At 42.1% G+C, this 25,279-nt stretch overlaps 1 protein-coding gene across 4 annotated transcripts in view; it reads right to left on the bottom strand.

Annotated features, from left to right (window-relative positions):
- Window positions 1-582: 582 nt before the first annotated feature.
- Window positions 583-25,279, bottom strand: part of UBE2E3 (ubiquitin conjugating enzyme E2 E3) — a 125,926-nt gene continuing 101,229 nt past the window's right edge. For all 4 annotated transcript variants that reach the window (XM_058189426.1, XM_058189436.1, XM_058189446.1 and 1 more), the window contains 3 exons: window positions 9,509-9,641; window positions 4,347-4,494; window positions 583-1,274 (listed from right to left, as the gene is read on the bottom strand). In XM_058189426.1, coding sequence (XP_058045409.1) covers window positions 1,177-1,274; window positions 4,347-4,494; window positions 9,509-9,641 — 379 coding nt within the window. In that variant the 3' untranslated portion in view covers window positions 583-1,176. The remainder of the gene's footprint in view (window positions 1,275-4,346; window positions 4,495-9,508; window positions 9,642-25,279) is intronic.

A 25,279-nucleotide genomic window follows, 5' to 3' on the forward strand; every position in this document is an offset into this window, starting at 1 on the left:
CCACAAACTATAATAGCAACCAAGAACATTGTGGTCGGACCTCATGACTACCAGGAATGAAGGAGAACAAGGTCAATGGAGTTTCATGCTTGGTCCTAATTTTGCTTTGCCCTCATCACAGCCTAGCACTTATGACATTCTACGGATGTAGTGGGAATATTCCTCTGTCCTTTCTGCCTGAGAACAGGTGTTCACAGTTGTGATGGATAATATAACATGAATTTTACAGGAGTGATGATGATGATCCTCTTCAGCGTTACCACCACCATACTGGTTAGTATTTCAAGGCAGTGATGGGGAGGAGAGGAGAAATAATGATGGAAGGTAACATCCTTTTAAAGTCTTACTACTGTTCTAGCTTATCTGTTTGTGCATGTCTATGGCTGTAAATGCAAGGTTTAGCATTGTGTAGTTCTGCCTTAAGAAACATTGGTGGAGGCAAACTACAAATCTCATAATGTCCCAGAGGCCTTCTGAGTGGGGCCTTCTTGCTTTACATTAGTTTTCCACAAGGATCTGTATATAAACAGTCCTACTGGCTCTGCCCACCTTTTAATTCCAAATATGAAAACAGAGAAGCTCTTCCTTGGGGAACATGTTTATTGTGTTTGAGATGATACACTGGATGCTCTCTGAGCTACAAGGTGGGTGGCGATGAGAGGGGACAAGGATAAAAGAAATCCTTTTCATTACAAACTGACAAAGGTAAAAGTCTTAAACATTTTTCACAACAGCATGTACCACATATCGGAAATAGATCTGGGCTTAATACAAATGACATAATTCCTAGTAATCTACAGCTACCTTTAATAACTTCATACAGATAATGAATTAGGCTAAAATGCACTATTATATTTGGTTGACTTCAGGAACAGTATCCTTAGTTACATCACAAAATACATTTTGATATCCCAAAGAAGCAAGACTTGCAAGTAGGCATTTTAAACATAACTAATCTACAGCTACAAAGTTCTACTCTTGACAGCATTTACCTTTTTTGGGGGAAGGGGAGGAGGGAAAGAAAGCAGTATTCCAATCTTCAAAAGGATAAAAGCAGAGAGTAGAATCAGTATAACATATACACAGAAGTCCGTATTGTAAAGGCTATAAAGTTTGGTTGCACACTGCAAAGCTGCATCCCCGCACCTTCACACTGCGCCAAGTAGTCAACATCGCTTATGTTGCGTATCTCTTGGTCCACTGTCTGGCTATCCTGTCATGTTCTGCTCTGTTGGTCAGGTACTGAGTGGCTATGCTTCCCACCAGAGGATCAGCTGCAAGAATTCGGCAAGGGACAACAGGAGAGAGAAAGAAAGGGAGAGGACACATTAGCAGTCGTGCGCCCCCCGATAAGCGAAGTAATGAACAAAGTTTCAACAACTCATTTCACACACTTGCCAATTAAGACAGCGAAAAGCACTCAACGCCAGTACCACTTACCGTTTCATAATTAATTAATCAATTCAAATGTATAAGGCCACCCAACCCACAACTCTGGATAGTATACAAATGAAAAACACAAACCAAAATAGCAAAGTTACTGGTGTTTTGTTTTGTTTTTATATCAAAAGTGAAAGGACTCTAACCAGTAGAAATCGATAAACATCCAACACAGTCTCATTCAAGGACCTTAAGTCAGAGCATAGATAAAAATCAGGTCTTAGCAGGGTTGAACCGGGCAAACCTCTGGAGGAATGCCGTTCCAGAAGACAGGTGGTGTGAAAGGGAAGACAGGCCTTTTACATCCCATCAGAAGAAATGATTTAATGGAGCGGACCGAAAGAATGCTTTTTTTTTTTTTTGGCACATCTTATAGCATGGGTGTCAAACTTGATCATGTCACGTGACGTTTCACAATGGTTTTTGCCTTTGTGGAGCCGGGTTGGGTGTGGCCTGCACGTGACACATCCAGCCATGGGCTGCCAGTATGACACCCGTATTATAGGATTTGCAGAAACAAAGGTAAAAATGTAGTCCCTCAAATAACTAGCCCTTATACCATGAAGGGCTTTTCAAGACCAGGGGTCTCCAACCTTGGCAACCCTTAAGCCTGGGAGTTGAAGTCCGCCAGGCTTAAAGTTGCCATAGTTGGAGACTGCTGTTTTAGATGACAACCAACACCTTGTTCATAGAACACTATAAATGATATAGATGTATAGTATTGGCAAATTCCAACATCTCGGTCCAAAAAAGGCAATTTGAATTCAGAATCCACATAGCAGGATTCTCCATTGTTCGCCACCCCTCAACAAGGTATATGTCATGATAAGAAGGGGTGGCAATGGAAGCAGTGAGTAGCAATGTTGTGGAACCTTTTTTCTCCATGGCTTGTTCCAGGAGGAGGTGAAGAGACCTAGCCCAAGACCCACTTTTGGTGGCGTCCTGCAGGGCTCTGTACTCTCCCCCTCCTGTTTAGCATCTCTATGAAACTGCTGGGTGAAGTCATTCCCTGGAATGAGAGGAGGCATCACTAGTACTGTTTATAGCTGTTCAGCCTTGGTAATTTTCTGGGTGAACTACTGCAATACGCCCTACATGGAGCCACCCTCAAATGCTATCCTACAACTGGTCCAAAATTCAACAATGTAATGAGCTGCAGGTGTACCTCGCCCATTTACACCACTGTTTTGTGAGCTGCACCGGCTTCTAATGCACATTTTAGATGGAACTCAAAGTGCTGTTTGTCATGTATAAAAGTCATATACATGGGACTAATATTTGCAGAACTGGCTCTCTCTAGGCTGGCCCATTCCTCTAGATCCAGCAGGGTAGATGTGCTTTGGGTCCCATCCAGAGGTGGTATTCAGGCGGTTCAGGCCGGTTCGTCCAAACTGGTAGCAGAAATCCACCCACTTGGCCCAGCTCTATGATATCCTATCTGTCACGTTTGTGAGGCTGGGCGCATGTGCGGAAGGCGCGTGTGCCAGCACAGTACATGTGCGGAAGGCCGGGCACATGCGCGGACGGGGGCTTACCTTTACGAATCAGTAGAGAAGGTAAGTGAATACCACCCCTGGTCTCATCCCCTTAATACCATGGAGATTTGTGGAGACTCAACCCTACTGACCCTTTGGAAGTTATTGAAGACTTGGGAGTTCCCCTGGGCTTGGGTTTGGAGATTAGCTGAACCCATCATTGCAAGTTCTTATGATCAGAGAGAGCCCAGTTTGTCTTCGGCTGCCGTTATTTTTCTAATTTTGATTATGTTCTCTTTCATGCGCTTCTAACCCTACGTGCGCTGCCCAGAGCTGCAATTGAGAGATGGTATACAAATTGATACAGTAAATGAATGAAAAACCAAGTGGTTTTTCGTATTAGCCGAGTTACAGAAGCAGGCCAATCTTCTATTGCAGCCTTTTTTTTTTTCTGATAAGAGACTGGCATACTGGAACGGACTACAAGAGGCCGAGACAACACATAATCCAAAGCTCATTAAACATGCTCTGCTTGTTTAAACAATGGAATGGAACCAAGGGTCTGTTGCTGCCATTTGAATCAATCTAAAACAGTATCCCTTGAGTTGGTGCTGCTACTCATTGGAAGACACTGGAAGACTTTCAACCTTCAGAAAGAAATGAATTATGGTCCTAAAACCGTGATGGTGAACCTATGGCACGGGTGCCCAAAGCGGCATGCAAAGCCATGTCGCCTGGCACGTGCAGCCTTGCTTATCTGTCTTCCAGGTTTCTGGCGCACATGCACATGTGACGATCAGCTGTTCTTCAGACGCACGACAGTGCTGAAAACCGGTGTGTCCATGTGCGCTGGCCAGCTGATTGTTGGATGTGCATGTGCACCAGAACCTGGAAGTCCAGCTTTTCCAGAGGGTGATCTCTTCGCATGCGTGTCAGTGCTGAAAACTGGCCCGCGCATGGACGCTGGCCAGTTGATTGTCAGGCATGCATGTAACGCTAGAACCTGGAAGTTTGGCTTTTCCGGAGCGCAGCCCCAATGAGGGTGCGTGTGCGTGATGTTTCCACACAGCCATCACTGTCCTAAAACATCTGGAGAAAATCAGTCAGGGGAAGCTCATGCATCATAACCTTTCTGTTGCAAAGCAGAGGAGGCATTTATAGGTTGAAAGATAATCGGAAGAAAAAGAGGCTTTTATTCATAAGCTGTTCTATACGTGCAAACCTCTTTCCAATGTGGATTTATCTCACAGGTTTGCCAGTTTGTGCCCTGTTTTCAGACATGGCAAAAATGAGACTTTTTTTTTGGTGGTTGTTGGCAAAACTAAGGAGAGCAGCCTCCTCTGGCTGTGCCTGTTGCAGAATTAATAATGCTTCTTTTCATTAAATCGGAGGGGGGGAGGGAAACAAAACGAAAGCCAAGGATTGCCTTACCAGGATTGCAGTCTGTCAAGAGGGAGCAAATAGACAGCAAAACCTTTGAAATAGTCAAAGCAGGACTCCAGTTGTCTTTCAGGATATCCAGACAGATGACTCCCTGGCTGTTGATGTTGCAGTGATAGATTCTAGTACGGAAAGTAACCTACAGGTAGAAGAGCAACAGAAGGGGGGAGAGCGAGAAGATCATTACACGCTTTTCAGGCATAGTTTGTTGCTAGCCTTTTGAAACCTGTCTTGAATGATTCTCCCCCAGTGACAAAAAAAAATTCTGTCGAGATCTTTCATTTTTTTGGAAAAAAATATATGTTTGTTTCTGATGTTTGTTTATGCCTCATCTGAAAAGAGGTCTCCCTTCTCTTCTTTTGTAAAGCAGCTGGCTTATTCACAACTTCTATATACTGTATGTCTCAAAGCTTTATTGTGTTTTTTGTTTTGTTTCGACAAGCCTCCAGCATTTTTAATGCTTTTTTTTAAAAAAACCAAACCAACCAAAAAACAGCCGACACATAGAAACATTTGTGTGCCCTTGAGAAATAGCAGTTTTATTGGTTTCCTTGGGGCGGACAAGCGACATTGCAAGTCCCAAGACTTCTATACTTGCATACCAAGTCAGAATGCAAGTACAAAAGGACAGAGTTTGTATTGGGACGTCACCGTAATTCTGCTGTCACAGTTTAAAAAGAAAACTATGGACTATTTCTGTGTGCATGTGGAAAATGGCACTTAAGATACCCAAACTTTCATTTAAAATGGGTGACTGTGAGATTCAAAGGGAGGCGCTGCAGGTCTTTTCGCTAGTTATGGTGCCCAAACTAGATGATGCCAGTTTGAGAAATCTGAAGATTGGAGAACAAAGCTCCTCGGGAACATGGGAGCCATCCAGGGGTGAAATGCTCCCGTGAAATGCTCATAAAAGTAGACTACTTATTCAAAATCTCTGGCTGGTCAGCATCAGGGGTATCAAAATTGATTTCACTGACGGCCACATCAGGATTGTGTTTGACCTCGGGGGGCTGGGTGAGCGTGACCACCTTGACGTCACTCATGTTGGGCATGCGGCCTTCCCAAGCTTCGTTTTCACTGGCAGAGGGCTGCAGGAGCCCATTGCATCCCAAAACGTGGCCCTCCCAAGCTCCATTTTCACCGACAGGGGGCCTTATGTGGCCCTCCTGAACTCTGTTTTTGCTGGCAGAGCCACCGCAGGCCAGTAATTTGCTGTTCTCAGGGCAGCCCAGCAGGCTAGATCTAAGCATCCCATGGGCCGGGCCTCGAGTTTGCCACCCCTGCTCTACAGAGACCATCTCAAGATGTTCTCAAGTTCAATCTCTGACACTTCCATTTAATTTATCTTGGTGGTGGTGGTGGGGAAAGCCCTCTCTGGTAAGTGAGAGTAGGCAGTAAGACCTAAATATATTAAGGCCAGCTGTGTTAACTAGGAACTTATGTTTCTATAGAATACATATGGATAAAATTAGTTACCCTTATGTTTTGAACCATATAATGTGGTAGTTTCGAGAAATATAGTTCTTAGCTGTAAGAGAATAAAATTTGGAATAGGCCCCTTCCCCATAGCTAAATATTTTATATGGTTTAGCGTAGTGTGGCACTCACTTTTTAAGTGCTGAATCTGAATCAGGAAAGTCTGATGTAATGTCATTCAATAATCAAGGACACTATGCCAGGATCTGACTTAATATAAACTAAAAATCAAGCACTAAAATGATGTGCAAGAAAAGGAGGAGAAGGGGGAAGCATTCCACTCTAATACTTTTGCCATTAAATTCTGTGATTTTGGATGGAATCCTCAGTGCACTCAGTTTTGTCTCATGTGTAAAACTGACACATATTCCATTCATGTCATGAATAAACCCCTGAAGAGGAGAGAATTCACTGAGCCTTGGTGGCACTCTTGGTGATCCCTTCTCTACAAAGAATCAGCTACAAGGCATCTCTAGGTCTGCCCCATTCCCAGATATTTCAAGGAACCTACGAGTGGGAAAAGAGGGAAATACCATGGCCAAGATGACTTCGTCAGGCCTGGAAGCCATCTTCTGCATTGGGCCTTCAGGCCTGCCACATTTACTACTGTGGGAAATTGGGAGGGGAGAGTGTATGGAGCACGGATGATATATAGTAATAATAACATTCCTTTCTCAGAGAGTCAAGGACATCTCGCCCTGCACCTGGAGGGCTGAAACTGGTAGGCATCTCCAGCTGGGACGGTGTATTGATGGGACCATGTGATGGACATGTGGGTGCTGGGTGGGGAAAACCTGGAAGATTTCAGGTTCTGGTTTTCCCAGATGTGCCAATATGACATATCTAATAAAATGGAACTTTGAAGAACTTCAAGCCTCGGAGTCTTCTTTCGTTGGGGGTGTTACACAGACTTTCCATTTGAGCCTTTTACAGTTTTATGCCAAATTTCACAAGCCTTTGTGAAATTGACAAGGAAGTGCATATTGAGATAATACTATGGAAATTCGTGTGGTTTACCCACCATCTTTTTTAAAGAAAAAAAAAAGGAATAAATCTTAATTTTTGGAGGGATGACTAGAATTCCCACCTTCTTGTTAGACTAGTAAAGAGACAGAGAAAGAAGAGATCGGGGGTGGGCCTTAGCTTCTTGCTTTCTGTTGTGGGTATACAACAGGTAAGCTAACTTGGTGAACCTAGCTTATTCAATAGCAGAATGTGAATCTTCTTCATCAAACATCTGCTGCACAGCTGCAATCTTTGAACATATATATATACCGGCAATAAAATTCCCATATTATATCAGCAAGCGTGGGAAATCTTAGCTTATGCTTCTCACAATGTTAAGCATTACCATAGATTTGACATACCTTTTTTTTTAAATGTATTTTTCAGGAAGCAGGATTAAAACAAAGCAAACAAGGGGTCTACGCACTTTTTTTAAAAAAAAAATTACAATTGATTCTATCGCTGATTCTACTTGTGCTTTCACTAAATTCCATATTCCACTCAATGTGGCAACCTTGATGCATTTTAGTTCATTTACATTGATACTATTACTTAGGACACCTTAGCTCAATGTCATTCAAAGTGCTAATAAAATGTGGTCAACTGTTTTATACTTAATATCCCTCTTAGTTAAATTTCCAATCATTTCAGGCCTTTTCCCAGGCATATCTCCACTTATACAGGTGCATTTCTTAGGCTGAAAAGGAAACAGGGAAACTAAGGAAAGTGAGACTATCCCATTTTAAGATCGAAATAAAGAGGGAGCAAGGACATAGATCTATGGCTCTGCCTTGTTCCCACTATCCAAAAATGTATCATGTTTAAATACTGAATTATATTAATATTTTATTAATAATATGATTAATATTTTATATATTAATATAATTCCAATCCCATATAATTGGAATTCTCTGCGTTCCAATTTTCTCTTTTTGGGGAACTGTGTATGTATGTAGTGGTCCTACTTGTATATCAGTGTTGTATGTAAGTAACTTGAGCTTCTTCAGTTTCTGGATTTACATTTCAGCTACCATGAAGAAGCAACATATCCTTTCCTGACCTTTTTCAAAAAAAAGTGTCATTCTCCCCCCCCCCAAATTTCCCGTTTTTTTTGGGGGGTTTACATTTATACCCTGCCCTTCTCCGAAGACTCAGGGCGGCTTACAATGTATAAAGCAATAGTCTCATTCTATTTGTATATTTTTTTACAAAGTCAACTTATTGCCCCCCCAACAATCTGGGTCCTCATTTTACCTACCTTATAAAGGGTGGAAGGCTGAGTCAACCTTGGGCCGGGCTCGAACCTGCAGTAATTGCAGGCTCTGTGTTCTAATAACAGGCTTCTCTACTGCCTGAGCTATCCCGGCCCCTAAATTTCCCCTGTTCCCAGCCAATAGGAAAAGGACAAATCCTATTGTCTCCAGTAAATGCATCCCTTCATCCACAGAGATTTACTATAGCATATGACTTGGCCGACTGTTAGTCATGTATATTTTTATTATAATAAGGATCATCTTTCAATATGATCAAAATCAGGAGAAAAAACCACATTTTGCACTAGAGCACATGTACAAGATTTAAATGGCGAGTTGTAAACAGCTGTTGGGTAAGGATAGGGTACATTTCTGTTTCAGTAGGCTCTGAAACAACTAGGAAATGGGCGCTTATCACAGAATAATAATAATAATAATATTTTAATTTGTATACCGCCCTTCTCCCGAAGGACTCAGAAGCAGACTCAGAAGCAGACCACAAGTTGAAATGTTTGATAGGTTATTAGATAAAAGATCTGCAACTTTTTGAGAGAGAATTTATCAAATCATACACCACCAAGCAAACCAGGGCTTAAATACTTCTGCTTTTCATTTTAGCCACTAAGATTGCACACTTCGAATGGTTTACTGAAATAAATCCAACTCCAGGTGATGTGGATAAGTTTATCTTCTGAGGACAACCATATCCTGCTTTCAAAAGACTTGGGCAAATAAGCAAGAGAGAACGCTGCAAGAATTATCCTGTCTCCCTGGCATCATGCTAGTCTGGAAGAACAAGAAGGTTGAGGGGGGAAAAGTTGAGTGAAATGCAGTATCAGAATAAAAGAAGGATGGCATCAGAAAGATGAAATGAAAGAGGGAGAATAATCTAATGTAAAGGTTTGAGCCATGTGTGAAGAAAAGTGACTTGTACCTACAAATAAAGCAGTTAAACAATGTTATCTTGTACTGTTACTACCGAGAGTAGGTTGATGCTACTGTTATATCTGGGTACTTTGAGCAAAGAGGCATTATACTCGTTGGATAAAAGTAGGGCAATTAAATGATGTTTCATGACCTTTTGGAATGTTTTTCCACATGAATACCGAAGTAGTGGGATTTACGCCCTCCAAATCCTATTCTTCAATCCAACTGATAGCAGCAGAAAAACAGGGTCCGGAATGGAAATTTCTGATGTCCTAATATTCTCAGAAAATGCCCAACTCTGAAAGCCTCCAGTGAAGGCAAGATAATGTTGCCTTCGGTTTGGCCTCACAGAGTCCCAGTTGGTTACGGGATCCCTGTGCTATGCGCCATGTTGGAAATGCTTCATCCAGTTGTTGCTTTTCCTGAATTAAAACGGAAGACAATGGACAATAGATACAAAGTTACAAAGATACAGAGACTGCATAACCTTACCTTTGGTGGTTTAAACGGATAATCAGATGAAAATGTGATATCCAGAAAAAATACGCCACCTTCGTACACAGAACCTGGGGGACCTAGGATAGTAGATCTCCATTCGTAGATGTTATCGCCTTTAGGCCCAGCACTATTAAAATAAGCAAGAGGGAGAAAGAGAGAGAGAAATAAAAGAACTTTATGACTTTTTACTATCATCATTTTTTGTGAATGGCCTCCATTGTTTATATATGACTTGGTGTTTCTTGGTGTGAAGAAACGTGTCCATTATCACTTGTGCTTCTGTCAATATATTCAATACAAGGCTCATCTTTGTCTTTTGAAACAGTTAGTTGTGTAGCCTTTTGTTTATTGGTCTCTGTGGGCACATGGACCATATATAAAACTGCCTTAAAGCACAAAGGCTACCTAATTCAAGGCCTATGAAGAGCATCATCCATCCCCCTTATTTATAGCCTGTTTTTTGTACAAGGAGTTTAGGATGGCGTACATGTTTATTCTTGCAAACTCATGAAATAGAACAGCATAACATGCCAAGAAAGCTTCTTAGAGGAGAGGACCCAAAAGTCTCTCCAGCAATATTACAACAATATATCTGTGTATCTACTGTACCTAGATAGAGTGAAGCTTTTCAGAAAATTTATATAAGGAATTTTATAGTTTAAAAAAAAATAAATGCTAAGTCTTTATCATTTTCATATGCTGGCAGTAATGATAATATAATCCTAAAGTTTCTGGACATCCATTCCCTGGTCTAAAAGAAATAAATAGAATGACCTTTCTATGATAAGGTAACCTTTATTTCTTGATCTAATACACATACAATTTTTCATGCAATCAGTTGCAAGTCATTTTCTAGGCTAATACTAACTCACGGGTGTCAAACTCGATAGCGTCATGTGATGTATATCACAACGTTTTTTGCCTTTGTGGAGCCGGGATGGGCGTGGCCTGCACGTGATGCATCTGGCCCATGGGCCGCCAATTTGACACCCCTGTACTACCTAGTGTCCCCAATTCACAACCATTTTTTTCTCTTAGTCTAATAGAATTCTCTACTAAATCTGGGTCTTCTAATCTGAACTGCAATCCCAAATATCCTGAGACCTATCAAACTGGGGAAGATTCCACTACAAATATTTCCCAAAGTTCCTAAAAGTTGTTCACTCACTTCCTGAGAAATGTTGAAGCCTGATATTCGCTGGTTCTCAAAATATCTCATACTCTGCCAACTTTGCCAAAGACTTATTTTTTTGAAAATATAGACTGACAAGCCATTTTGTTGTCTAATATTTATATTGTTTCTCTCACACACATGTAAGAAGGGAGGGAGTGGAATAAGGAATTATTAGAAGAAAACAGAGGCGATGACACCATTGTTCAAATAAACTTCCTCTTCAAAGGTCAGTTTGGACAGAAGAATTACAGTTTATGAAAGAACTGAGAAGGCTACAAATACGTATTTAGATTAACCCAGTGGTGAAATCCAATTTTTTTACTACCGGTTCTATGGGCGTGGCTTGGTGGGTGTGGTGTGGCTTGGTATGCATGGCTTGGTGGGAGTGGGGAAGGATACTGCAAAATCTCCATTCCTACCCCACTCTGGGGTCAGCCAGAGGTGGTATTTGCCGGTTCTCCAAACTACTCAAAATTTCCGCTACCGGTTCTCCAGAACCTGTCAGAACCTGCTGGATTTCACCCCTGGATTAACCCTATTTAAGAGCTTTTGCCCTTTTATAAAGCCAGAATATCTTGTTTATCTTCATTCCTTCCTATTCTACACTTCTCAGAAAGAATTTCTGGCAAACGTTTCACACAAAATAACCCAACTTTCTAAAAAAGAAAAAGTGCAGTTCAAATACAAATCTTGAATGGAAATCACAGAAGACGAGTTTGTTGTTATTGTTTAAAATATAGGACCATGTCCATTTCCACAGCTATAGTTCTCCTTGCTCTCTTGTCCCCATATACTTCCACCCAACCATCAATCTAGGGCCGCGGTGTGGTTCAGGCTGTAAGAAGCCTGTTATTAAAACACAACTGCCTGCAATTACTGCAGGTTCTAGTCCCACCAGGCCCAAGGTTGACTCAGCCTTCCATCCTTTATAAGGTAGGTAAAATGAGGACCCAGATTGTTGGGGGGGCAATAAGTTGACTTTGTAAATATACAAATAGAATGAGACTATTGCCTTACACACTGTAAGCCGCCCTGAGTCTTCGGAGAAGGGCGGGATATAAATGTAAATAAATAAATAAAAAATCTGCTCTACAGAAGAACTGGGAACCAGGACAGGGGGGCAAGGTACAAAAGCTTCATTCTTCTAGAGGTGACCAAATTGAATAAAAACTGGGAAGTAGAAAAAAAAAAACAGCCCAGAGAAAGATAATGGAAATTCGTTTCCCTATCAGAGCAAGAAAATTGCATGATTATGTCTTTGTAAGACACTAGGAACTGGGGCATCCACTATGGAGGTGGGAGATATCAAGAAAGTAAAAGTGGCAGACACCACTGTGCAATTAAAACCCCATCCCTTTTTTACATGTGTTTGTACCTGCAATGTGTATAAAAAGGGGGTGGGAGGTTTGACTGCACAGTCATAGTTGCTATCTGGGCTTTTTCCACACTTAACACACAGACACGCCCTACCCTCAAAACGACGCTATAGAGCACTGCACAAGAGAACAACTAGACACAAGAACAGTTTTTCCCCGAAGGCCATCACTCTGCTAAACAAATAATTCCCTCAACACTGTCAAACTATTTACTAAATCTGCACTACTATTAATCTTCTCATCGTTCCCATCACCAATCTCTTTCCACTTATGACTGTATGACTATAACTTTGTTGCTGGCAATCCTTATGATTTATATTGATATATTGACCATCATTTGTGTTGTAAATGTTGTACCTTGATGAAGGTATCTTTTCTTTTATGTACACTGAGAGCATATGCATCAAGACAAATTCCTTGTGTGTCCAATCACACTTGGCCAATAAAAATTCTATTCTATTCTATTCACAGACTCTTCACTATTAGTTATGCTCAGCTTATTTATGGCTCCTCTTTTATACTTCTTAGTAAAATTGTTTTAGACAAAAGTTGTTTTCTAGAAAGGGGATTTGAGTTCTTCAGCCGTTGAAAGGTTGTAGTTAAACTAGTTGTACACTAGTTTAAGAGTAAACCAGAGATAATAAAAAAAAGATTTGATTAGTGCACGCATGCACATACACACATACACAGCAACAGGGAAAATGGGACAAGAAGTAGACAGGTCTTCCCTCATAGGAGGAGACACAAGTCCACAGCAATAAATTCTAAAATACAGAGTGTGTCCTTCTCTGTTGCCTTATTTTGCACCCATGATTTGACCAGTTTGAGATGGTAACAGTCCGAAGTGTATCTGGTAATATTTCAGATCATTAACGTTTGTCTTTTAATCTGTATCCCTTTCACAACACAAATGAGGCAAACAAAAATTAGGGAAATTCTGACTAAGAGGAGGAAGCATGGCATAAGGCTATGTACCTGACAGCATTCACAGATCAATGCGCCGCCTGTAAAATCTCTTTTTTTCTTTTTTAAAACAGAAACAATACAAAAAGTGGGAGCAGCACAGGAAATATTTAAAACTCCCACACAGGTCATTGGGTTTTCCTAATTAACTCCTAACATCCATTAAGCATATAACTATTAATTAGCATTAGGCTTGGAAGTTAAATTTCTCTGGAACAATTCAATTTTGGCACAGGTTTCCTTAATGGCTCTTTTATAGCTTAATGCAGGGGTTTGTGCTCCTTATATCATCTGTCAGTTGCCTTTCCATCAAACACCTCTAATAGCTGGATGCAATTCAGTCAGTTTAATGAAACACAGAATTGACTTAGCAACATATTTCAGCCAAATTAATCAGTCACAATTAAGGTTACTGCCTTAAACTGTGTGCCAAACTACCTGCTAATCACTCAGGTCAGAACAAGGGCATCTATCAATTAAATAGTCAATCATCTAAAAGCAATAACTCCTAAATTACTATTTACAATCATTTACTGTACTACCCATTACTGTTGCTTATAACATTATAAAGGTTTCCCACTGAGAGGGAGGATCTACTGTAAACAATTCAGGTAGTCTAGCCCTATAGACCAGCCCCTCCCAGCTACCACACTTCAGATACGCGGGATTATCATTCCCATCCTGACTGGGGAATTAAGGAAATTGTAGTTTGATGTATCAGTTAAAAGACTAGAGCAGGGGTCTCCAACCTTGGCAACTTTACGACTTGTGGACTTCAACTCCCATGCTGGCGCATGCTGGCTGGGGAATTCTGGGAGTTGAAGTCCACAAGTCGTAAAGTTGCCAAGGTTGGAGACCCTTGGCCTAGAGAATGTGGATATAAAAGGCATGTTGCAAAAACCTAATTATTCTACTAGCCCCAAAAAGTGATTTTTACTGCGAAAAAATCCAGAAAGAACTGAAAGGCATGACAGTATCTCCAATGTGTTAGCTTTTGTTGGACCAACACAACAAAATTACAGATTACAAAATTACAATTACACATTGGAAGGTAATGTTTGATTTTGTTGTAGCTCCAGCCCCCCCCCGGGGCCTGGGCCCCTGCCAGAGAGTGACTCTGGGAAGAGGGGGAAGGGCTGTCAGGGCTCCCTTCTGCAGGGCTGGCTTCCCTGGCTCAGCTCCAGGAGCCAGAGGCAGGCCAGGTGGAAGAGGTGACGAGGCCTCCATCTCCTGTATCTCCCCCCGCCCAGGAAACACTTCCAGACCCAGCTGAGGACAATCAGTCCTGGTTAGACCCCAGGTTTCGTAGACAAGAGAGGCGGGAACAACAGAAGCAGGGCTGGGGCAGGCCTAGAAAGTGCTGAGTCACGAGCCACACCCCACAGGGTATAAAAGCAGGAGGGGATGCTATACTGCTTCGTGACGAACAAATCCAATTGCCTGGAGAGAACTTGAGCTGAAGTGCTGTTAATTCCTGGCTTCCTGGTTGATACGCCAGCATCAAGAAAGATAACAGAAAAACCTTGGCAGACGCTTGCTGGGTTGCTGTCAGAGCTGATAGCTGCCGTGGACTCAATTGCCGGCTAATTGAGTCATTTCTTGTGCCTCCCGGACTGAGGTGGGGGGGGTGGGTACAGAACAGATTTTCTTTGAAGTAGTCCCAAGCATTCAATGATTTATCAAAGAAAACCATGATGAGCAAACATCCTTTCAATTACCTTTGACATAATCTGACACCAGAGATTGTCTATGGCCATGATGGTGAACCTATGGCACATGTGCCACAGGTAGCAAGCAGAGCCCTATCGGTGGGCATGCGAGCATTGTCCTAGCTCAGCTCTGGAGGGCCTCTGGGGTGCGGTGGGGAAAGCCATTTTTGCCCTTCCCAGGCTCCAAGAAAGCTTCTGGAGCCTAAGAAGAGCGAAAAACGGGCCTACCATGCCATCACATGCCAAAAGCGAGAGGAGTGAGAGGGGGGACCCCGCACGCATGCGCAAGGTGCATTGAATTATGGGTGTGGGCACACGCATGTAACCCCCTCCCATGCTCCCCACGCTGTTTGCACGTTTGCATGTGATGGCAAAAAGGTTAGCCATCACTGGTCTATGGTAAAAAAAGCAATTAAAACTGTAAAAGATACTTATACTATTCAGCTACAGAGCAGTAGCAATCTTGGTTAATGTCTTTATCCAAGGCAAGCTAATTCAGGGCACTTTTGTATCACCACCACTTTCACCTCTCAAATCTTGTGAAACTTACAAGAACCAGCAAATGGTTCTATCATAACCAATCTCGATTAAACCAATCAGCACTGTCCTGCTTCATGCTATATTCCGTGTTGGGCCACCAATGGGATTATCTCTTCGTTCAATGCAAGACCAGTGCTCCAACTATTAAGCTTGAGAGCCAGGGGCTTCCACCAATGAGACAACATCTTGCTCCCAAACTCTGTGGACCGCTGGTGTTGAGATTGAAAACATGACTACTTGCCATTTCTATCTTGCCAAAACGAAGTGTGGAATCAGTGGAGATCAGCACTGATGTAGCCCCAAATCCCTGAGTGTTTGAACCTACAACCATATTACACAGTCCAGCAAAATGTTATTACCCCTCCATTTGGGCTATACCTGTGATGGTGAACCTATGGCATGTGTGCCAGAAGTGGCACGCAGAGCCATCTCTCTGGGCACTCGAGCCATCGCCAATTGCTCTTCCGGGTTGCAGCACGCCGGCCAGTTAGGCCTCACATGTGCGGGAGCGCCGGAAACCGTAAGAGTAGCGCATGCTGGGAAGATGACCTTCTAATTTCCAGTGCATGCATGCCCATCGGCCAGCTAGTGTTCACACGTGCATTTGCGCCAAAAACTGGAAGAACAGGTGGCCGGTGCGCCTGTGCACTCTGGAAATCGGAAGATCGTCTGTCCAGCATGCGCATGTGCACTGGGTGGCTGCTCTTCCGGTTTCCAGCGCTCCTGCGCATTTCAGCACTCGGTGTCGAAAAGGTTCACCAGCATTGGTCTATACCAATCTTATTTCACATTGGTAACATACGCCCTGATTTGTTCTTCCTTTTGAAAAGTCCAAAAGATTCCCAGATCCATTAAAAATACCCTAATTTATTACCTCTCAATTGATTTCATCTTCCATAAAGTTTTATCTGGGAAAAACATGCCGGAATGGGAAACCAAAGAGAGTCTATTGATTCAAGGCAAACAGCAAGATTAACGGTATCCAGAAAAAATCACTTACTTTCCTAAAAGATCAAGCGCATTTTGAGGTCTGACACTTGGCCTCATACCTTTTAAAAACCTTGCTTAGAAAGATAGCCCTGTAGTTTAAATGTAAACTGAGAAACTCTGGTTTTGGTTAACAGTTTTAGAAATGTTAAGACCATAACCTACTACTAGATAAAGTAGAAAAATATGAGTTAGACAGCACCACCACCAGATGGATTCGTAACTGGCTGACCAACCGCACTCAACGTGTAGTCCTCAACGGAACTACATCCACATGGAGGGAAGTATGCAGTGGAGTATCCCAAGGCTCTGTTTTAGGCCCAGTACTCTTCAACATCTTCATCAATGACTTGGACGAGGGGATAGATGGGGAACTCATCAAATTTGCAGATGACACCAAGCTGGCAGGAATAGCCAACACTCCAGAAGATAGGCTCAAGTTACAGAAAGATCTTGACAGACTTGAACATTGGGCGCTATCTAACAGAATGAAATTCAACAGTGAAAAAAGTAAGGTTCTACATTTAGGCCAAAAAAACAAAATGCACCAGTACCGTATATGTGGTACCTTGCTCAATAGTAGTACCTGTGAGAGGGATCTTGGAGTCCTAGTGGATAACCATTTAGATATGAGCCAGCAGTGTGCAGCAGCTGTTAAAAAAGCCAACACAGTTCTGGGCTGCATAAACAGAGGGATAGAATCAAGATCACGTGAAGTGTTAGTACCACTTTATAATGCCTTGGTAAGGCCACACTTGGAATATTGCATCCAGTTTACATTGCCACGATGTAAAAAAGATGTTGAGACTCTAGAAAGAGTGCAGAGAAGAGAAACAAAGATGATTAGGGGACTGGAGGATAAAACATATGAAGAACGGTTGCAGGAACTGAGTATGTCTAGTTTAACAAAAAGAAGGACTAGGGGAGACTTGATAGCTGTGTTCCAATATCTCAGGGGCTGCCACAAAGAAGAGGGAGTCGGGCTGTTCTCCAAAGCACCTGAGGGTAGAACAAGAAGCAATGGGTGGAAACTGATCAAAGAAAGAAGCAACTTAGAACTAAGGAGAAATTTCCTGACAGTTAGAACAATTAATAAGTGGAACGACTTGCCTGCAGAAGTTGTGAATGCTCCAACACTGGAAATTTTTAAGAAAATGTTGGATAACCATCTGACTGAGATGGTGTAGGGTTTCCTGCCTGGGCAGGGGGTTGGACTAGAAGGCCTCCAAGGTCCCTTCCAACTCTGATGTTATGTTATGTTAAATATATCAATCCACCTTTGGACTGATGGAGGAGAAGAAACGCCAGAGTTCTCAGAAGTACAAAAACATGTAAAGAAAAAGAAGAGGACTCAGAGGAGGATTCCCTCCCCCAAACCCACCAGACTAATGAGGCCTAAATGTGCTCAATGATGACGGAATGTGAAATGCATGGAACAAGGAATTAAATAGGCTGTTCGCAAAGCCCATTCCTTTCCTAATCCCAAGAAGCATCCAGCTATTCTGGGTCGTAGCCTTGGAGCAGATCCCGGCTGTGAAAACAAGTCTGAAGAACTTGCTTTCCCTGTTTATTGGGCTGTATCAGACTGAGATTCTTCAAAATGAAACTTAATAAATTTCCGGTACTTTGATCACGGCAGCAACGTGAACTTGATGGCAGGGATTGGCTTACCATCTGTTTATGCAAAACCAAGAATATTTTCATCTGAAACTTTTAAGATCTTGCAAACCATAAACGAGATGGACTCCTAGCCTTTTTGTTTGTTTGTTTTTGGATGAACCATGCTCAAAATACACAATTTAGCTTGTGATCTTATATAAAGTTAAAGGCTTGCACAGAAATTGTATGAAAAAAACCTGCCCAAAGGCACAGAATGGCAATAATTTGGGGATCCGCAAAATAGCAAATGATTTATGACCAAGTGATGAGGCCCAAATACATAAAAATCAAACACTCCATTATTTATATGTTTACTATACCATACTACCTACAAGACAGTATATTTGGTTATGAAATCAAATCAAGCTTAATAAAAAAATAATATAATGGCTACTATGCAGAATCACCTTTCATCTCAAAAGCAAGACATTTGACTCCTCTTTATCTCCTCTTATGTAGTTCTTCTCTTTCTCTCTTGTTGCCCAGCTTTTAATACAGTGTTTCTCAATCTCAGCAATGTTAAGATATGTATATTGTTGCCCGCAAGCTGCCAGCAGAGCTGGTGGCAGATTCTGACGATGAGGAGGTTGGGGAGGAACTTGGGCCAGCTCTGGAGACTGGGGAAGGCTCTGATGGATGCTCTGCATTGGAAGCAGAGATAGAGCCAGGGCTGTCCGACATTTCCCACCTGCCCAGGTGGAGATAAGTGTGGAGGAAGAACAGCTGGGGCCTGATCCAGATGTGTGTATGCACAGAGCTGTTAGGAGAGAACAACTGAGGACAAGGAGTTGACTCGGGAAGTAAGGCACAGGTGGGTTCTGAATGGCCCCTCTCTGGCTGGGGAATAAATAGAAGGAAAGGGGAGTGGTGGTCGTAGGAGACAACCGTTCGGATTTCTGAAGATTTGGCTCATTGTATTTCGTGCCTCAGAGACTGCTTGCCCGAACTTAATTTGCAGCTTTGTGGCTGGGAGCTCATGGCCTGGCAATTATCACAAGGAACTGATAAGGTCTGTTATTGCATTTAACTCTTTGAAGGACTATTGCCTGGACTTTTTGGTGTGTGAATGCCATTAATTCACAGGAGATAAATAAAGAGGATTTTTTTCATGTCAAGGAGTCTGTTTCTTGTTTCTGCTAAGGCTGGGTCAGAACAGTGTGGATTTCAATACCCAGAATCCCCATGCTGGTTGTGAAACTGTGGGACTTGAAGGTCACACAAGTACACATTGTGAATAATAATGGGAAATGTGATTTCAAGTGCAACTTCCTGACAAACAATAAGAGATACCAACAAAAAGGATCCCAAAGGTGCTTTTTCAAGAGGCAACTGGACTTTCTGTTTTTTCTTTGAAGATGTTTTGCTTCTCATCCAAAAAGTTTCTTTAGCTTCCTGGATGAGAACAAGACGTCTTCAAAGAAAAAAAACAGAAAGTCCAGTTACCTCTTGAAAAAGCACCTTTGGGACAACCATGACCTGGATGACAGAGAACCTCCATAGACAACAGAAAAGATGAGATTTCCCCCCCCCTCACACAACTATTACTCCTGATTATTGTTCAATCTTACTTGCAAGGGAGCCGTGCCAGGCTATGATAGTCCTCTGCGAAGAGTCACAATGTAAAACAGACGGTCTGTGGACATACCAACAATCTTTGATGGAAAGTAAAACTTGAGGTGAAGTCAACCTGTGGACCAGGGTCCTTTAGTGGCACATAATAAGAGGGTGCTATGGATGATTTTTCATGAAAAAATGCTCAGCTTTCAGCTGAGCATATGGGAATTTGTCAAGTTAACCATGATGTGCAATGGGTAATATCAAGGCGTAAGCATAGGAACCAGGGAAAACGAAACCAGTATCTCTTTCTTAGGAGAAAATCTGACCCAAACTACTTACAATTCAGAGGGTTATCATAACTTGCTTCTACAGCTGATCTCTATTGTTTTTCTTTCCTCTGATCACAGCAAGTGATGTCTTTTCCCCACCATCCTTCTCCTCGCTTTCCTACTTCCCCGCCTCTTTCCCACTTCTCACTACCATCTTTTCTAACCCTCTATCTTCTTCTTCTCCTCCTATCCTTTCTTCTCCTTCCCTTCTTTCCTACCTCCCTACCTCCCTACCTACTTTCTTCCTTCTTTACTCCTCTTTCCTTACCCTTTTCCTTCGGGAGTGGTTACCGAGCAGTCCCGACTTTACACCATTCCAATTTGTTTAATTCTACCATTATACCTGTACAATGGCAATCAATCAATTTATAATCTTCCCCTTCCCCCCCCCATTTCCCCCCTCCTCCCCCCCCCCGAGACTTCCCAGAACAATAACTAACTACAGGGTATTGTAACTAACAAACATAATCTAAAATATAACATAAAACATATTCCATTTCACACCATCACACCATCACACTATCAATTCCCCTCTTTCTTAAACTCTAATACATAGCAATTCCTAACTTCACTCAAAAACTAATTGATATTTTTTAATCTGATACTTATTTTGAATATAATCAATCCACTTTCTCCATTCCAAAATATATTTTTCTTGTGTACAGTCTTTCAAGTAGGCAGAAATTTTTGCCATTTCTGCTAAATTTGATACTTTACTAATCCATTCTCCAAGCAAGTGATGTCTTAACAATAGGTGTCTTCAATCTGGCATCATCCAGATGTGCTGGCTTAGAACGCCAAGGATTTCCAGCCAGGATCGCTGTCACTGTGCTGATTATTATGGGAACTGTCAGTCTAAGACATCTAGCAGGCATCAGGTTGTGGAAAGTTAATATTCAACCTGAATCCCTCCCTTACAACCTTGGAGACAACATGGTCAGCACTCTGCTTCAATTCACCTATTACACTGGTGTTTGACCAACGTATCAGTTCCTGGTATTACCAGATAAAAAGATCAGGTGATGCAAAAGACCTTTATCATGTGTTTGCCATTCCTTGGCAAAGGAGGCACTAAAGCAGGCCAAATAGTTGTCAGGAAGCTTTCTATGCTCTTTCAATAGTGAACAAAGGAACAGTACTGTCAGGTGGAGCAGATGTGACAGGTGGGAAGAATAACAGCAATAACACTTAGTGTCAGGGTTCCAAGTAACACCCCCAATGAAAGAAGACTACGAGGCCAGAAGTTCCTCAAAGTTCTATTTTATTAGAGATGTCATATTGGCACATCTGGGAAAACCCAAATCTGAAAGCTTCCAGGTTTTCCCCACTCAAAAGAAAGTCTAAATCCCTTCTCCTACACCCACATGTCCATCACATGGTCCAATCAAGCACCGTCCCAACTGGAGATGCCTCCCAGTCACACCACTCCAGGTGCAGGGCAAGATGTTCTTGACTCTCTGAAAAAGGAATGTTATTATGACTACCTATCTCCCCTAGCTCCATACCATCCCCCCTCCCAGTTTCCCACAGTACTAAATGTGGCAGGCCCAATGCAAAAGAGGGCTTCCAGGCCTGAAACTTACCGCTTTACAATGCTTTTACAGCGCACTCTATGGTTTACAGTCAGCATATTGTCCCTCCAACAATCTGGGTCCTCATTTTACCGCCTTTGGAAGGATGGAAGGCTGAGTCAACCCTGACAACAAGTCAATAAACTCAGCACCCCCTTCTCTGTATAGGGAGATGGCCATGGGTGTAGGAGTAGCTTTGCTTTTTTACACCCTCCTTAGTAGGTGTTTCATACAGGGAATACTCACTGGCCTCTGATTCAGCATTCCTGAATCATGGACTGCACACCATGAGAACTGTGGTATTTTACCATTTATAAGCATGACTCATAACTGGCTATTAAATGAACGCCTAAAAACCCTGGGTATAGTTTATACAACAAAGCACCAGCATTATTATATACCATATTGATTGGTCACAAAATAACCCATTGTTAACAAGTGAAATCCCCAAACCGAAAGCACAATCCTAAAATGACTTTATTGGGGCGGTTTTATTTATTACTGTGGAACTCTTCCAAAATAAATATAATCGAAGGAGGATAAAGCAGGTCTGGCTGTTACAACCATCAGGATTCCAGATTCCACACAAAATATTCCATTTAAATACCAAAGTACTTAAAAGCCGTTCCACTAAACAGAATCCTTATTGTTAATTGAGTTGTCACAGCAAAGTCCTGTCACTGCTGCAATTTTAAATTTCCTCCGCAGGGCACAGGAAAGTAATATTGGTAGTCCTTGACTTATGATTGTAACTGAGCCCAGGATTATACATTGTAAGGCTGCTGATCGTTAAGCAAGTGACCACATGATCATATCTGAATTTACTTTTTTTTTTTTGCAGTGTTTGTTGGGCAAATGCCAAGGTCGGTAAGCAAACCCATTATCTCCAGTGGGTATTTTTTGTTGGAAATGGATGTGGAACTGGAAGTGAATGCCGTTTTCTAGCAAAAAAAAATCACACCATAAATTGTGGTCATGTGACTGTGGGATGCTGCAAATGACCTATGCACCGGTCACTTGCCAAGCTCCCCAAACCAATCATGCAACCAGGAGGCGGTGGCCATTGGAATTTTGAATCTGGGTTGTAAGTAGCCCTGGGGCGGTCATAACTTTGTACAGTCACTAAGAGACTACTAGTAAGTTAAGGACTACCTATATGTGCTTCTGCTGTGGTCCCAATTCATTTTTTCTCTCTACTCCCCCTTCTGCATAGTTCTCTCTCTTCCTTCTCACCCCCTTGTTCTAGAATTGCCCAACTTTTTAACCAGATTTTCAGGGGCAAAGAAAATTAGTAAAAGTTGCTTCCTTCCTGTTCTGTTGATGGGAGCAGAGTAACCAGAGTAACCATAAATAGATGTCTGTTCAGAGAAAACTTCAGGATCCCACAGCCACACCCGTGATGGCGAACCTATGGCACGCGTGCCACAGTTGGCATGTGTAGCCATATCTGTGGGCACGCGAGCATTGTCCTAGCTCCGCTCCAGTGCACATGCATGGACCGGCCAGCTGATTTTCGGGTCTCTGGGCCCACCAGAAGTCAGGAAATGGGCTGATTCCGGCCTCCGGAGGGCCTCCAGGGGGGAGGCTTTTTCACCCTCTCCAGGCTCCTAGAAAGGCTTTGGAGCCTGGGGAGGCTTCCCCACCGGAAGTCGGGAAAAAGGCCATTTTCGCCCTCCCCAGGCTCCAAGAAAGCCTCTTGAGCCTGGAAAAGGTGAAAAATGGGCCTACCGGGCCTGCCATGCCATCACGTGGCAAAAGTGGGGGGGAGAGAGCGGGGGGCACTTGTGTATGTGCAGGGTGCATTAAATTATGGGTATGGGCATACGTGTGTGTGACCCCCCCCACACACACACACTCCCCACGCTTTTGGCATGCGACAACAAAAAGGTTAGGCATCACTGGCCTACACCAAACTCCTCTCATTTTGAGAAGACTGCTGAAGCACTTGTGATGTTTTTCTATAGACACATATGCTGAAAGCATGTGGCCGGAATTTTAAAAAAAATCAAATTAATGAAATCCAGACTGACATATCCAGCACTGTCAGAGACCCAGATGCCTTTGCCAAAAAGCCAGATTCTGTAATTTTTTCTACAATAGCGGGCCGACAGCATGCTAGATATCAAATATCTTTCTCCTGTCATAATAAAAAAGGGAAACTCATGTCAGCATAATGTAACTCAATCTTATATATTCTTTCAAGAGCTGTCTTAATAGAGTCTGCCCTTAACTTCAGCTCATCTCCACGTTAAAGGTCTAGCATAAATAAGGTATAAAATAAAAATGGAGGACATAGTCGGTCAAACTTTATTTTGGCCAAAGACCAGTATAGAATGAAACAATTAACAAACTATTTAAAGGTAGAAAAGGAGGACCAAACATAAAACACAAGATAAAGCAATAATACAGATAAATATTATTGTCCCTACTGCCACCGTAAACTACATCTCGAGAATCAAAAACAAAAACACCCTTCAAGAACCACAATAAAATATTATTTGTCCAAAACTAAAGCATAAAGCTAAAATTCTAAGACCGAAGTAGGTTAAAGTAAAACTGGAATAATATGATATCTATCTTTATACAGTGGTACCTCGGCACTCACTGTTAATTGGTTCTGGGAGGCACAATGAGTATAAAAAAAATGATTAGTACCAAACAGAATTTTACCATAAGGAATAACGTAATGAGTAACAAAGCAGCCAACACCAGGACAAAATGTTTGCATCAAAAACCATTGAGTACCAAAGCTGATGAGTTTCAAAGCAGTTGAGTACAAGATATCACTGTATATTCATTTAATTGTTCAAATGTAAGATACATTTGAAGGGCATAAACAGGAAGTAATTGTACTGGATACATTCCTTGAAGCTTAGTAGAAGTAAAGAAATATTAAAAAACAGAAATGGTTGCTACGGCCAAGGAAAAACTATTTCAGCCATGGAAAAAAAGGCAGACGCTTTGCCCAATGTGTCAACACAGTCTACTAAAGCCAATACAGATCAACTCCAGCTACTACAAACTTAGAATAAAGGTTTGTCTACAATACCAGCCAGCCAGCCAGAACTTTTAAAACAATTTAATTTTCACCATACTTTGACTGCTGATTCCACAAACTGCCCCTGAAGAATGTTTTAAGTAAAACTATAAGAAAAACCCTGTGGGACTCTTAATTCCAGCCCTCCTTAAGTTCATGGCTTCGAATTTAAGTTAAGGAAGCAATTCTGTTGACCTTTTTAGCTCTCCTTCCTCCCAAATATATCTCAAATGATTGAATCTCAGAAGAAACCTTGGAGGTTATCTACTACTACTCCCTTCCCAGTGGAGAAGTCCACTATTATATCACCTTGAGAGATAACTATCCACATTGTTTAATACTGCGTACACTTCTTAAAAGGGCTGCGCAGTGGCTCAGCAATGGGCTTGGCTGCTGGAAAACTGGAAACATGCACCTATCAGGTTCGAGACCTGAGTGCCACGTGACGGGGTGAGCTTGCTCCAGCTCCTGCCAACCTAGCAGTTCGAAACCATGCAAATGTGAGTTGATAAATAAGTACTATTTTGATGGGGAGGAAACAGTGCTCCATGACATCATGCTAGTCACATGACTGCAGAAATGTCTTTGGATAGCGCTGGCTCAATGGCCTTGAAACAGAGATGAGCACCAACCCATACAGTAAGCAGCAACTAGTAGACAAAAATCTGCAGGGATTCCTTTACCTTTTTTAAAACACTTCTTTACAGTTTACAAACTGTATTTCTTACGTCCATGGTCTGCTGCTTAAACTTCTGACCAACTCTGTAAAAGGAGACAATCATGCCCTGTACATATAATTTCTTCAAGCAATGAGGCATCCATGATCAGAACACAGTATGGAGTGGAGCTTCTCCTACCATTTC

This window comes from Ahaetulla prasina, chromosome 1 (assembly GCF_028640845.1).
Source record: "Ahaetulla prasina isolate Xishuangbanna chromosome 1, ASM2864084v1, whole genome shotgun sequence".
In the NCBI taxonomy this organism is placed as follows: Eukaryota; Metazoa; Chordata; class Lepidosauria; order Squamata; family Colubridae; genus Ahaetulla; species Ahaetulla prasina.